Here is a 14,498-nt window from a genome sequence, read left to right as displayed (position 1 = left end):
CTGATACTGTTCTTGCCACTATTAAGGGCCATTTCTTGCTTTGAGAAATCAAGAGGTTTCTGATAGGTCCTATTCCAGAGGTCTACCTGAGCTCTTGTATACCTGAGCCTCATTCTCTGACCAATACGTCTCTTTTTGAGAGGTTTAGTGGTTCTGAGAGTAATTATGTTAAAACTGAGACCAGCTGGTATTCCCTTAAAAATAAACAAGTAATAGCATTAAGGCTTTACCCAAGGCTCTAATACCAAAAAACAGTTTTTAGCCCTACCCTCCACCCCACCTAAAACTCTAACACTCTCTCTGTCTCTGTCTCTCTCTCTCTCTCTCATACACTGATATGCTTGGAACAGTCACCCAGGAGCCTATCTTTCAAGCTTCATCTGCACTTTGCACTACAGGGGCCAATCCTGGAGATTCTCTGCCTGGCAGTGTGGGGCTCAGTTTGCTGCCAGGCAAATGCAGCTGCTTGGTTCTGGTGATGTTCTGGGGTCACCAGAGTGACACAGTGGCACAGTGGGGTCCAATGGCCGCCAGGGAAACACCTGGTGGTGCTGGAAGGTGGGAGGGGGTGTTTGGGGCACCTATGCTGGGGATCAAAATCAGAGCCTCACAATGCCGAGTGCGTGCTTTACCACCCAAACTACAACTCTAACCCCTTTATTTATTTTGCTTTTTAGGTCAGTGATACTCAGGGGTTACTCCTGGCTCTGCACTCAGAAATTACTCCTGGCGGTGCTTGGGTGACCATAGGTGATGCTGGGAATCGAACCCGGGTCGGTCTCGTGCAAGGCAAATGCCCTACCCGCTGTGCTCTCACTCCAGCCCCGCACTCTAACCTCTTTGGAAGCTAAGGTAATACTTGAACTCTGCCATGCAAGGTCAAATTCAATGGTAATTGTCTTACTCTCTTCAAAAACTGCATCCTAATACTTCTTATCTTCATCTACAAATTTTCCTTTTATTGGATCATGCGAAACTGCTTTAATTCAATTCCATGTGGGTCTTTGAGTTATTCATATCTGGGGTAGAAACCAGGTAAGAGAATTGTGCAGAAGTAGTGACTGGCTTTTAGGGTTATACAAACTACACATTTTGAGTCAATATGTGGAGTGTGTTGGAGAAAGAGAAAGAGAAAAAAAAAAACAGGGAAAGAAAGGAAGAGACAAATGTCACCCTTAATTTAAAATTTTTCAAGGCAGAGTTTTCATCACATTAATTTTTTTTTCTTGGGGCCAGAGAGATAGTACAGGGTTAGGCATTTGCCTTGCATGTGGCTGACCTAGGTTTGATCCCCATCACCTCATATGGTCCCCTGAGCACTGCCAGGACTGATCCCTGATCACAGAGCCAAGAGTAATCCCTGAGCACTGCAAGGTATGACCCCCAAATCAAAAATATTTTTTTCCCTTTATCTGTTCCCCTTTGCACAAAGCAGAAATATAGAAACATTTCTCTTCCCCTTTAAAGCATGAGCATACAAGAAGCATTGCTGACTTAAAAATGATAAAAAAAAAAAGAAAGAAAACCAAAATCCAACACTTCAAATCTTAGACTCAAGGTACAATGTGTTGACTGATCCACTTAATAAGAAAACAATGAAAGTGACTTGATATGCAACTGAGTTAGAAATTTTAGTGCTCTGACTGAAAACGGAGTTTCGCACACTGCACAGTGTACTATCTGTGGAACAAAAAAATATTTCTTAGGTGCGAATGCTTCAGCGAGCGAAAGATCAAAGCTAGGCGCACTGGTCGCACGAGATAAAATGCTAATGAACACGCAGGTGAGATCTGACTTTCACGGAAATGGAGCACCATGCCCAGGAAAGAATCTCACCTACGACTGAAGCTATTTTGAATGGAAGCACCTCTGCGATAGAACATCATCTCCATTATATTTTGTCACATTATCGTATCAGCTTACATTATAAAATCACCAAAATTTGCTGCTACCAAAGTGCTAGCAAAATGGATGGGGTGCTTACTGAAAGGAATGACAGGTGACAAAAATCCCACATCCTGATAGGAATAACAGATGTATGCTAATTCTAAGTGCAAGATTCTAGAGATATTGGAGGGTCACATAATATCAAAACCGACACAAAGAGGATACAAAGAGAAGGGAGAGATGAGGTAAGCTGAGTTGGGGAGGCAGGGGTGCAGGGGGTGGGGTTGCAGGGAGGTCTGCCATGCAAATTGTAATTAGGTTAAATGTAAAAATGATTACTAAGTTGACGAGAAGAACAATAGCTAGAAAGATGCAGGGAAACAAGATGACCTGAGACTTAAAACAAAAATGATGAGTTGGTGAATGAGAATGACTTTTGGAATAAATAGTGCCTATGAAAAAAATCTAAAAAGCTGGAAACTTGGAAAACAGTAATAATTTTCTCTTAATTTTCCAAAATAAATGTCCACAAGAGTCAAAATTACCTTATTTTCTAGTTTTCTATCACATAATCAACTAGTTTGCTTATGCTTAGTTTTCACTGAAGACAATCAACATTTGTTTAGAAATAGGAACCTAACTAATCTAGTACAAATATTAAAGGTTCTTTATTAGAAGATATAGTAGAGGTATTAAGGCACCTGCCTTGTTCTAGTGTGATCGTGGTGTGACATACGGTTGGTCCCTGAATACCTGCAGGAGAGGGACAGATACAGAATGAGCTCTTATATGTGAGGTGAATGAAACATAGAGGGAATAACAAGTGGTCAGAGGCAACACAACCCACGACCTGGTCTACAGGATTGAGCTTACCACAGCCAAGGGATGGGACAGGGCATGAAGACTGGGTTGGGGCGGAGGGAGGAAGACACTGAGACGAGGGTAGAGGGAAGCAGACACTGGCGGAAGATGTGGTGCTGGAATGTCCTATGTATGAACCCCTCTCACTAATAGTATTGTAAACCCCAGTGACTAAAGTTAAAAAAACAATTTAAAGGAGAGAGAAGAGCGGAACAGACACGTCATCAAAGAAGGCAAAGTGGCACAGGAAGCAAATGTCAACAAAATTGTCTTAATATCACAGCACATAAAAAAATGCACATCCTCACTTACTATAAGGAAAATTTACATGAAAACCAGACTTACCAGCCTGTGAGAACAGCCGTGACCATTACCCACGCAAGGCCAGGAACAGGGGCTGGGGGCTGTGGAGGGAAGGGAGCCTCACTCACTGCTGGTGGGAATGTGGCTCGGTGCCTATGGGAACAGTCTGGCTGCTTCTCAAAAGCTAAGAATGGAGCTACCAAATAATGCAAACAATTCTACCTCTAGGTATCTATGTAAAAATAAATCCTTTAGTTAGTTAGTCTTAAGAACTAATGTCTTTGGGGGCTGGAGCGATAGCACAGCGGGTAGAACATTTGCCTTGCACGCGGCCGACCCAGGTTCGATTCCCAGCATCCCATATGGTCCCCTGAGCACTGCCAGGAGTAATTCCTGAGTGCAGAGGCAGGAGAGACCCCTGTGCATCGCTGGGTGTGACCTAAAAAGAAGATAAAAATAAAAAAGGTCTTTGGGCCCGAGCCATCGTACAGCAGATAGGGCATCTGTCAATCCCTGGCATCCCATATGGTCTCCTGAACACTTCCAGGAGTGATTCCTGAGTGCAAAATCAGGAGTAAGGGCTGAGCACCGCTGGGTATGCCCCAAAAACAAAAAGAGAGAGAGACAAAGAGAGACAGACAGACAGAGAACGTCTTAAAAGAACACTCACACACATGCTCACTTCAGCGCTGTCTACAACCCAGGGTCTAAAAAACCATGTAGGGGAAGATGATGCGAAACATACGCACGACTTCAAGAAAGAGGAGCTCTTGCCTTCTGTGACACACACATGAGTCTAGAGGGGGTCAAGAAAAGGACAGACAAGGGCAGATCTCACTCAATACATGGTCTGTAAAGAAACCAAGCAAGGGGATGATTCTAACGGGGAATCCTTTGATCACGGCACTGCAACTGCAAAGACAATGGGGGCTAGGGTCTGTGGAGAGAGGAAAACAGGAAGGGAGCAGGGGCAGGAGTGCAGGGGCTGCAAAGGGAAATGAGGCCCAATGAACTGGAAGAGTGATAAAGGTCCTGTGGTGGTGAGTGTGGGTGGTGACACTAAAGCATACAAATATGTACAGTCTTGCAAACCATGGTAGATAAGCTTAGAAAATTAATTTTAAAAAGGATACAGTAAAAAAATGGTCTTTTGGTAGATTTTTTTTTTTGGGGGGGGGCTTTTTGGGTCACACCCGGTGATGCCCAGGGGTTATTCCTGGCTCATGCACTCAGGAATTAACTCATGGCTGTGCTCAGGGGACCATATGGGATGCTGGGAATCAAACCCGGGTTGGCCGAGTGCAAGGCAAATGCCCTACCCGCTCTGCTATCGCTCCAGCCCCTCTTTTGATAGATTTTTATTTATTCTTTCTACCCTGGTGCCGACCTGGGTTTGATTCCTTTGTCTTTCTTGGAAAGCCCAGCAAGCTACCTGTGGTGTATTCAATATGCCAAAAACAGTAACAAGTCTCACAATGGAGACGTTACTGGTGCCCACTCGAGCAAATCGATGAACAACAGGACGACAGTGCTATAGCGCAGTGCTACCCTGGTGCACTGCTCTCAATTGAAATCACTAAGAAAACATTCTATTCAAACCTTTAAAAAAAAGAAAATATCCGCCTCTACATACCACAAAAGCATGGTACATGAGGGATGGCGTGAGGAACAAACCACCTTGTCTTCCCAGCGGCAAGGCCCCTTTGCTTGCCAGAGACCTGAGAAAATCAGCGATCCACTTCCAGGGTACAGCAGCAGATGTTTTTGGTTTTAAGTTTGGAGTTAAAAAAAAAATCTTACGATGTACGGACACAAATATAAAACAAAAATGTGTTCTAATCAGTACTGACATAAGGAATGTAAAAATATTCCTTGGGGAGTAAATCTAAATACTAGTATTTAGATACTGACAACATCTTAACATTTAGAATAACTGCAGCAGAATAGAATTTGCAATTTTCTGTTAATAATTTTATTTTATAACTCTGAATTTATGACACGGTGTGCCAATGTTTATACTAGTCTTTGCTACCAGTAAGATTATAACAGACATAGAAAGAACAAAGTATGAGACTGAAGAGAGAATACAGGCCTGGCCGCCAGAGACCCTGATTTATGTCACACCATTAAACATACGGAGTGAACAACACTCAGCCTCTGGTATTTTAATTTTGTTTTTGTTTGACTTTTTTGTAGGGCACTGTTGGCAGTGCTCAGGGCTGACTCGACTCATGGCTTTGTGCTCAGGGATCACTCCAAGCTGTGCCTCTGGAGTCAGATGCACTGCCAGGGATTTGAACCCAGGGAGGCTGTAGGCAGGGCAAGTGTCATTATCTCTCCAGCCCCAGCCTCTGAGATCTGATCAGTAAAATAGTGATGATGCTATTGTACTTAAAGACATTATGAAAATGAAGCATGGTAAAAGGTACCCAGGAGAGACCCTGACAGTGTTAGGCACCGAAACAGTTACTGCACCTCACCTCCCAGAATTTAAGATCTCTTCCACAGTCTTCCTTCCTTGTGCCCTGGACAAGAGTTCAGATACAGCATTCATAGAATTTGTTATTTCAAAAGACAACATATGGGCTGGAGCAGTAGTACAGTGGGTAGAGTGCTTGCACACGGCTAACCCAAGTTCAATCCCCCGCATCCCCTGAGCCCTGGCAGGAATGAAGCCTGTGCACAGAGCTTGGAGTAAGATCTGAGCACCGCTGGGTGTGAGATCCAGCCCCCTCCACTGAAAGACAATAGATATCCCGATGGAATACTCTGTAGCTCCAATAAAGAAAAAATTCATGCAATCAATTTGACACAACAAGGATAGAACTAGAGGACATGCTGAATGAAATTAGTCAGAAGGAAAGAGTTTCTCTCAGTTATGGGACTTAAAAATGCTCAGCAAGCCAGCCACAAAGGACCGCAGGCAACAGTGGGAGAACTGACCCACACAACGGAGTTGGGGGTGTGAGTGGGAAAGGCACACTTTCCTTTTGTGATGGGTTCCTTTTGTGATGGGTTGGGTGTTGGTATTATGTGCATGAGAAACCATCACTACCAGTATTGTAAATCACAGAACCTAAACCCAATAAAAGAAAAAAAGACAGTAAATGACATTTACCAAGCTTCAAAATGAACACTTCTCATGATCTCATTTGCTCCTCCCAGATTGAAGCCAGAGAAGATGACATTATGAGGATTATTCCCCACTTAACAAGAGAGGAGGAGATAGGTTCAATACGGCAGCATCACATAAAATGTTAAAGGCACCCTCGGATGGTAAAGAGACCTACCAGACTTGAACCCAGAACTTCGTCATAATTTCTTAATTTGAAAAATGGAAGTTAATTCTGGTGAAAATTAAAATGAGATTGCTCATTCATTCCTAGACACCAGTTTACAAACAGTAACACAAATTAGGTGTCACAGACTATAAAGATAGCAAAGATAAGTGTTCTAGAGTAATGTATAATTAAGGCATTAACCACATAATCACAAATCCACAGGAAATTGCAGTTGTGTTCAAGTGCTTGAGAGGTAAGATGAACTGTTTATAAGACCACCACACTAGACTGGGTTGTGGAGGCAATTCTTCAGCAAACAACACGGGAGATCTGAAGAAGGGTTATTGGAATGAGAGAGGTGTTTTAACTAGACCAAGAGAGGAGATCTAAGGACACTGGGAGTAGTTTTTCCCACAGTCTACTAGATTACCCAAGACTAAACTCATAGTCAACAGGGTCTTCCACCACCACCACAGAGATATGAAGGAATGAGGAAGCATTAAAAGAGCTGAAACACCAGACACCTCCCAGACAGCTACAGAAGTAGTAGAGCACAGCTACAAAACTGGGCAATAAACAGAGAAAAGAAATGCAAAGGACTGGGAGATCCACCATCTTAAAAAAAAGGAATCTGAGAAAGCGAAAACAAGAAAGAATTAATTTGGTTCAGTGGGGCTATTTAATAAGCTTCTTAAAAAAAAAAAGTACTAGGTGAGATAACGAGATAGAATTAAGCTGGTTTGGATTCTTAGCTCCTACACAAGAGGTAAGAAATAAGATTATTAATTTTACAGTTTAAATTTAATTTTAACTTAAAATTTTGTATCCAATTATAAGGATAGGATTTTCATAAAGTATCTAAAACACTTTGCCTCCTATATCCACTCTCCCGAGGGTGCTACAGGATGCATTCCAGCCAAGAACAGAGTGAATCAACGGGGGGAAAAAGACACCTGAGACAGAAAACTGGAAGGCTAACACAGGAGGGAGACTAAGGCAGATCTCAGAGTAACTGCACTGCTTCCGAGACAGAGGGCAGCTCACGGAGAGTGGGGCAGTGTGACGCAAGGACGGGCATAATGAGGCCGGTCATCACCAAGATCCCATCAACTGTGAACCCCAGAATAGAGCATCCGAGAGGAAAAGATAAAATAATCAATCGTTTCAATCACTTGAGAAGGCAGGAGGCGATGAGACAGGGTCCAAGGCTCAGATGAAAAGATCATCTTCAGACAGGAAGAACAACTCTGCCATTGAGAGCCCCTGGAAGAGGCTCAAGCACAGCTGAATGCGGATGGGGCAGGGAGGGGATTCTCTTAAATGGCTTCTGTTTCCTCTACAGGCAAGGCAGGAAGACCACTTGCTAAATGTGCGGAGGAAGGGGGGCAGTCCTGCTCCTCTTTACTTCTCCCCCCAGCCTATACCGCGGTTCCCACAGTACAAGGAAGTATTAAGTTTGTGTGATTAAGTCAATAAAACAACTCTCCTCTCTTTGAAGCTAGCCATATAATTCTTTTATTTATTAATTTATTATTTTTAAGATTCTATCTAGAGAATCACAATCATAACAAAAATTCAGAAAACAGATATTTCAAAGGCAAGCAAAAAGATCAACCTGCCAATTCAATAACAGAGACTTGAGTTGCTGATATTTAGCAGCTAATAGATGAAGAAATACCTTAACCACAAAACTGTTTTCTTTCCTTCTTCGGTCACTGCCCCAAATCCCCCTTTCCTAGCTCTGCCCTACTCTAACTTCAGGTTTTTTTTTTTATTATTTGTAGGATGACATTACTTTGTCCTCTCCCTGCTTGCCACAAGAAGCTTGTTCCAGTTTTCCCCGGAGTTTAGGCTTATCCCAGTCTCACCCATCAAGGTGTTCCTGACTCTCTCCCATCCCTTTGTTTAGCTATTATCACTTCTCCATGCTCTCTTCCCCAAAAGAGTTAATCCGCGGCTTTCCCTTAATCTGACTCTGCTAATTTGTAAGGTCAGACCTTCTTAGGATACTGAATTTATATTATGTAAGTTAATATTGCCTTTCTGCTCTTCTTGTGCCTTTTGAATAATTTACTTTAAAGCTATGTCTATTTTGTATAGACACAAGAAGACAATATTATGTTTTTATAACTTGGGAATTAATTGGCCTCGAATATTATTCCCTCCCGGGCATCTGCTTTCTCCACTAAGCCTCAGTTGCCCTCAGTTCCTAGCACCCCAAAACAGGGTCCCCGACGTGGGACGGGAAGGATCCAGGGCAAGCGGTGAATTATGTGCTACCCTGGCATCGAGATGGGCCTGGCCAAAGTGCCTAATTCTTAACTATAAGTTAAGAGCTTGATCATAGACAAATGCTGTCATGATCCAATAGTAATTATGAGACTAGGACCCTGCCAGGGATAGGAAAGACTGATCTGGCCTGAGCACTGTAGTCTGAGACTGAGATGGCCCCAGGAGAGCAATTCTATAAGCTTTAATGCATCTCTTATTGTGTCCATGCAAAATAATTAATATTATGAATTCTTATATGTTTGCTGGCTGAGGAGAAGAGAAACACATTCATGGGACTCCGCCCTTGGGTGGATCCTCCTGCTGAAAGAGAATTAAGTCCTAGGAGAAGCATCCCCTAAGGGAAAGGAACCTTACCCTATTGATGGTGACCACACCTATGTGTACGCCCCAACCCCCTCATGCTGTGGAGATTTAACTAGGCTGTAAGAGTGGGTTGGTTTTCCTTATTTGGATCATACCTGGCTGTGCTCAGGGCTTACTCCTGGCTCTGTGCTCAAGGACTGCTCCAGGCAGGGCTCAGGACCATACAGAGCACCAGGAATTGAACCTGGGTCAGCCACATGCAAGGCAAGCACCTATCCACTGTTATATGTTCCTGGCCTCTGGCTTCTATTGATTAGAATCTAGTGGTGAGAGAAATAAGGAATTATTCTCAGACTCTAGTGAGAATCCTGCGCTTTCCCATAAAACACTGGACCTAGAAAACGCAGCATTTTAGTACATTTTTGAGTAAAACTTTATGCTTCACATATACAAGGGCCACCTGGAAACTCGGGCTCCCATGAGCACCAGGAATGTCCCCAAAAAGCAAAAGAATGCTTCCTTATACATTAATAACCACCAAGAAATAGTCTCTAGGGGCCGGAGTGATACCACAGCGGGCAGGGCGTTTGCCTTGCATACAGCCAACCTGAGTTCGATTCCCAGCATCCCATATGGTCCTCTGAGCATCACCAGGGGTGATTCCCAAGTACAGAGCCAGGAGTAACCCCTGTGCATCACTGGGTATGACCCAAAAAGCAAAAAACAAAAACAAAAACACACACAAACACACACAAAAGAAAGAAATAAACAGTCTCCAGCCAGTCAATAATACAATCTTTTGCTATGGTTTGGCTTTAAAGATTTTTCTCACACTAAAAATTAATTCAGAATAACCCAAAGCAGAGGATACTCAAACAATCTCAAGTATATACCAATGAAATATAAGTCATCTAGCGGTATTCCTCAGAATACCAAAGTCCACCATGAGCTGTTTCTGTCTAGAGTGAAATACAATCCCACAAATATTGAGGCTGTGTTACCTTCATGATGTTAACTAGATCTGTCTGATAGTAGCGATCCTGGTGTGCATTCGCTGCTGCTAACGTTAGAAGATAATCATTCCTTGCATGGGTAGCTTTGGAATTACACTCAGATCTCCGGGCTTTTAACTAAAACACAGTAAAAGAGGAAAAAAAAATCAGTGCAAATTGATAGTGTACTGCAATAGATATCTGGATACCACTCTTGGTTGGTAATGAACTCCTTAAGACAATAAAAATAATTTGGCAGAGAAACACTTACATGTTTATAAAAGACAACACTATTGAGAGGCGCCAGGGAAATAAAGGGGTGGAGCACAAGCTGTGGCAGACTCTCTAATTCTGCCTCCACATGGTCTACCTACCACTGCTGGAAATAACCCCAAAATTTAAAAATAAAATTAACAATGTTGAAGAATTAAACAGGGATTAGAACTATTACACAGGGTAGGGATATTTTTTAAAGTCACTATTTACACTTAACATAATTCAAAAAAATATTTTTTTTTAAGGGGCTGGAGCGATAGCACAGGAGGTAGGGTGTTTGCCTTGCACGTGGCCGACCCGGGTTCGATTCCCAGCATCCCATATGGTCCCCTGAGCACCGCCAGGAGTAATCCCTGAGAGTAGAGCCAGGAGTAACCCCTGTGTATTGCCTGAGTGTAGAGCCAGGAGTAACCCCTGTGTGACCCAAAAAGAAAAAAAAAATTTTTTTAAGAGAACTTAAAAATGCCCATTTTATTCAGGTGGGAAAATAAAGACTTCCCAAATTAAGTACTCTCAAGTCACAGGTTAGAATTAGAAAAGAGTTAAAACAAACAACCACACAACACACAACACACACACACACACACAAACACACAACACACACACACACATCCCCCTTCAATGGACCAGAGTCACTAGGAGCCTGGCAGCAGGGAAACACGGACTGGCTGCCTTATCAACACACACACACACACACACACACACACACACACACACACACACACACACCCCTTCCCCCCCCAATATCCCCCTTCAATGGACCAGACGAACTGAGAGTCATTGGGAACCTGGCAGCAGGGAAACACGGGCTGGCTGCCTTATCAACACACACACACACACACACACACACACCTTCCCCCCCCCCCATATCCCCCTTCAATGGACCAGACAAACTGAGACACACAGACACACACACCCCGCCCCCCCATATCCCCCTTCAATGGACAAGACGAACTGAGATACACACACACACACACACACATCTCCCCCCCATATCCCCCTTCAATGGACCAGATGAACTGAGATACACACACACACACACACACACACACATATCTCCCCGCCGCCCCCCCCCCCCCCGCCCCATATTCCCCTTCAATGGACCAGACGAACTGAGAGTTATTGGGAACCTGGCAGCAGGGAAACACGGGCTGGCTGCCTTATCAGCACCCATAGCTGGGGGCCCACAGGATGGAAGCAGTTGCACTGTATCCAGAATATCTACTGGGGGATGTAAGTGTTAGGGAAACAGACTTTATAAAGCTTTCTAAAGCTTGTGGGCTAACACACGGCACACGGCAGACTAAAGTATCGAAATCTATCTCCCAAGCATCCTTGAGAAGCAAACAGTGCTAATGTGAGTCTTTAAAAAAATATATATCCCATGCAGCAGGAAGGAGAGTACTTACTTCCCTGTGTGAGTGACTGTGAAGTGCTTCTCGAAATAAAGTGGAAATAACTGACCTCTGTCCTCAGAAGACCCACCTCTTATTTATTTTTTTAAATAAGCTAGTAAGGCTTTTCCACTGTGGAATGATTTTCAAACACTCACCTTTACACTTGCCTTCTGTAAACTGATTCTTGATTGAAAAAGACTAAGTTTAGATCTATTAAAAAAAAAAAAGGATGGTAAATAAAATTATCAAATTATATCACAAAATTATTCAATATAATTACTACATTTTAAAAAGTGACTATTCTCTATAATATTATCTTTAAAGAGAACTAAAATTGGAAAACCAAGGAATGATTTTTAAAAATTTTCTAGAGAAAATTTTCATATGGTAAACAGGAAGTATTGGATTTATAAAATTAAAATAGCAACAATGATAAAAACATAGTTTGACAAATTCCATATAGTGGTAAAATCTAATGAAAAAGAGTCATCAGACTATAGTTTATTCCCATTATCTGATAATTCTACAAAGAAAATTATAGCAGCCCAAGAAAAGTTAACATGTTGAGGCAAAAATTAGCAGGCTTTCAAGGCTGAATTTCATAGGCTTTCACCCAACCAGGAATGGAATCTATAATATGATATTGAATAGGCTATGGGAAGTTTCATTCCATTATTTCTCCCATTAAAGGGTCTTATGTGTTAGTTGGATAACATATATCTCAGTATTTTTGAAGCAAAATAACCTTATTTAGGAAATATGAGAAAGAGAAGAGGGAACCCCTTAAATTGAAAGAAAAAAAATTACACACCCCAAGTTGGGATGCAGGGGATTTCAAAGTAGAATGTGTCCCCCCAAATGCCTTTTTTTGTAAACAAAATGAAAAAGAAAAAAATTAGACATCATCTATAATACCAGTTAAAAGGAAATCATGAAAGACAGAATAGCTTTGGTATCTGCAAAGTTCCATTTTGTTACCTGAGTGGTAGTTATGCTGCTTTCAGTGAGTTAAACTATGTTAGATTATATGTTACATTATATCTTTACCCTGTGTACTTCTGCATATAGGTTTCATAGTAAAAACACAAAGGCTAGGAATACCTTTGTTTAGAAATACCATGGAATATATAATCTATAAAAGAATTAGTTAAAAAATAAAGTTTTAGAAAGTTCTTGCTTGGGCGCCTGCCTCTTTGTCCCTCTACTCTTTAGCACAGTGAACTGAACGAGACAATCCCTGCATTCTCTACGGCATGTGATTTTGTTCTTCTGAAATTCCTTCCACTCTGGTGTCCTTATTTCCCTCAATTCCTTTCAGTTTGGAAGAGGATCCATTATCTAACTACCAGCTGTGAAAAGATGGATGCTTTAACCCAAACAACTAGAGATAACCATGAGGGCAAAGCCACCAGAAAACGCTAAGGAGCAAGCAACACTCCCACAACCAGCGAGTCTGGGAACGGCAATGTTTGCCTTGACGGCAGTGCCATAGTGGTGCCAGGGGAGAATTCGATGCATGTGCTGGCAGCTCCGCTGTCACACGACGCCAAGCAGCAGACCACTTGGGAGTGGGAAAACCAGCAGCCGACACGCAGAGAAAGTGTCAGGAGGCAAGAAGAGCGGCTCAATTTTTTCTTTTTCTTTTTTTTGCTTTTTGCATCACACTTGGCGATGCACAGGGGTTACCCTGCACTCAGGAATTACTCCTGGTGGTGCTTGGGGATCGAACCTGGGTCGGCTGCGTGCAAGGCAAATGCCCTACCTGCTGTGCCATAGCTCCAGCCCCGAGGCTCATCTTTCTAATGAGAGGAACATCCAAAGAACATAAGCAAATGTATCCCAATGCTTACCTATTGGGCGGGGAGGGGTGGTGGTGGTGGTGGTGGTGGTGGTGGTGGTGGGGTGTGTGTGTGTGTGTGTATGAGTTCTAGGATATTCCTGTTGTTTGTCACCTTGTCAGATTTGTGATTTCCCTTGATTTTATTAATCAGATTCTTAATCATTTGATAACGAAAAGTTAAGGCCACTTATTTTAAACAGTGAGAGCGTCTAGTCAGAAATACAGGAAGGCGGTATTTGGGCATTGCCAATTCTGCATTTTCTTTCATCATTATCTAAATAGTCTGAGCTGCACCTGATTTTCCAATGTAAGGTTTTCAGTTCCTGGCTTCTGCTTCATTTGCTAATACTCATATACTTCTTAGGTAGTACTGAAGTAGGTACTAGTAATTGAGTATTACAGTTCCTGTCCTCAATCTAGAGTACAATCTAGAATAAGATATCTACAACAATATCTAGAATAAAATATCTACAAATAATAAGCTGTATTGCATACACCTAGGCTTCATCTACCTTCCAAATGAAGTAAAGTGCCCCACCCTAAATGTCAATGTTCTTTAGGGTCCCAAATTCAACTTCTCTCATTAACAGTATTATTTAATTCCCATTATTACCATCTGATAAGTAACTGAAGCCCAGAGAGGAGTTTTCAGGTTCAAGTTCTCATCTGAGAGTCATACACTTGACTCCTCACCTAGCTTCTTCACCCCAATGTTCTACAGGTTCTATAAAATTTATCATCCATGTAGAAATCCTCCTTCTAGCCACATCCTTCCTCATTCTGCACTCTCATCTAATGTGTAGTTTACCACCTTCCAATAATCTATCAAAAACTAAATGTTGTCATGTTTTCATTTCCTCCTGTACCTTCCTCCTTTTGCCCTCACTTAGAAAAATCACATTTGGGACTGAAGAAATAGTACAGCAGGTAGGTGCTTGTCTTGCATGCATCCAATCCAGGTTTAAACCCTGTCATCCCATAAGGTTCCTCAAATCCTCCACGAGTAACCCTTGAATGTAGAGCTGAAGTAAGGAGTAAGCCCTGAATGCCACTGGGTGTCTCTGTC

At 42.4% G+C, this 14,498-nt stretch overlaps 1 protein-coding gene across 4 annotated transcripts in view; it reads right to left on the bottom strand.

The window, feature by feature from the left end:
* Positions 1–14,498, bottom strand: part of FCHSD2 (FCH and double SH3 domains 2) — a 248,452-nt gene that overhangs the window by 94,804 nt on the left and 139,150 nt on the right. For all 4 annotated transcript variants that reach the window (XM_055142000.1, XM_055142001.1, XM_055142002.1 and 1 more), the window contains exons 7-8: positions 11,748–11,802; positions 9,929–10,057 (exon numbers count right to left, since the gene is read on the bottom strand). In XM_055142000.1, the coding sequence (XP_054997975.1) occupies positions 9,929–10,057; positions 11,748–11,802 (184 nt within the window). The remainder of the gene's footprint in view (positions 1–9,928; positions 10,058–11,747; positions 11,803–14,498) is intronic.

This window comes from Sorex araneus, chromosome 6, assembly GCF_027595985.1.
Source record: "Sorex araneus isolate mSorAra2 chromosome 6, mSorAra2.pri, whole genome shotgun sequence".
NCBI classification, from domain to species: Eukaryota; Metazoa; Chordata; class Mammalia; order Eulipotyphla; family Soricidae; genus Sorex; species Sorex araneus.
This window is presented reverse-complemented; position numbering and strand designations above follow the sequence as displayed.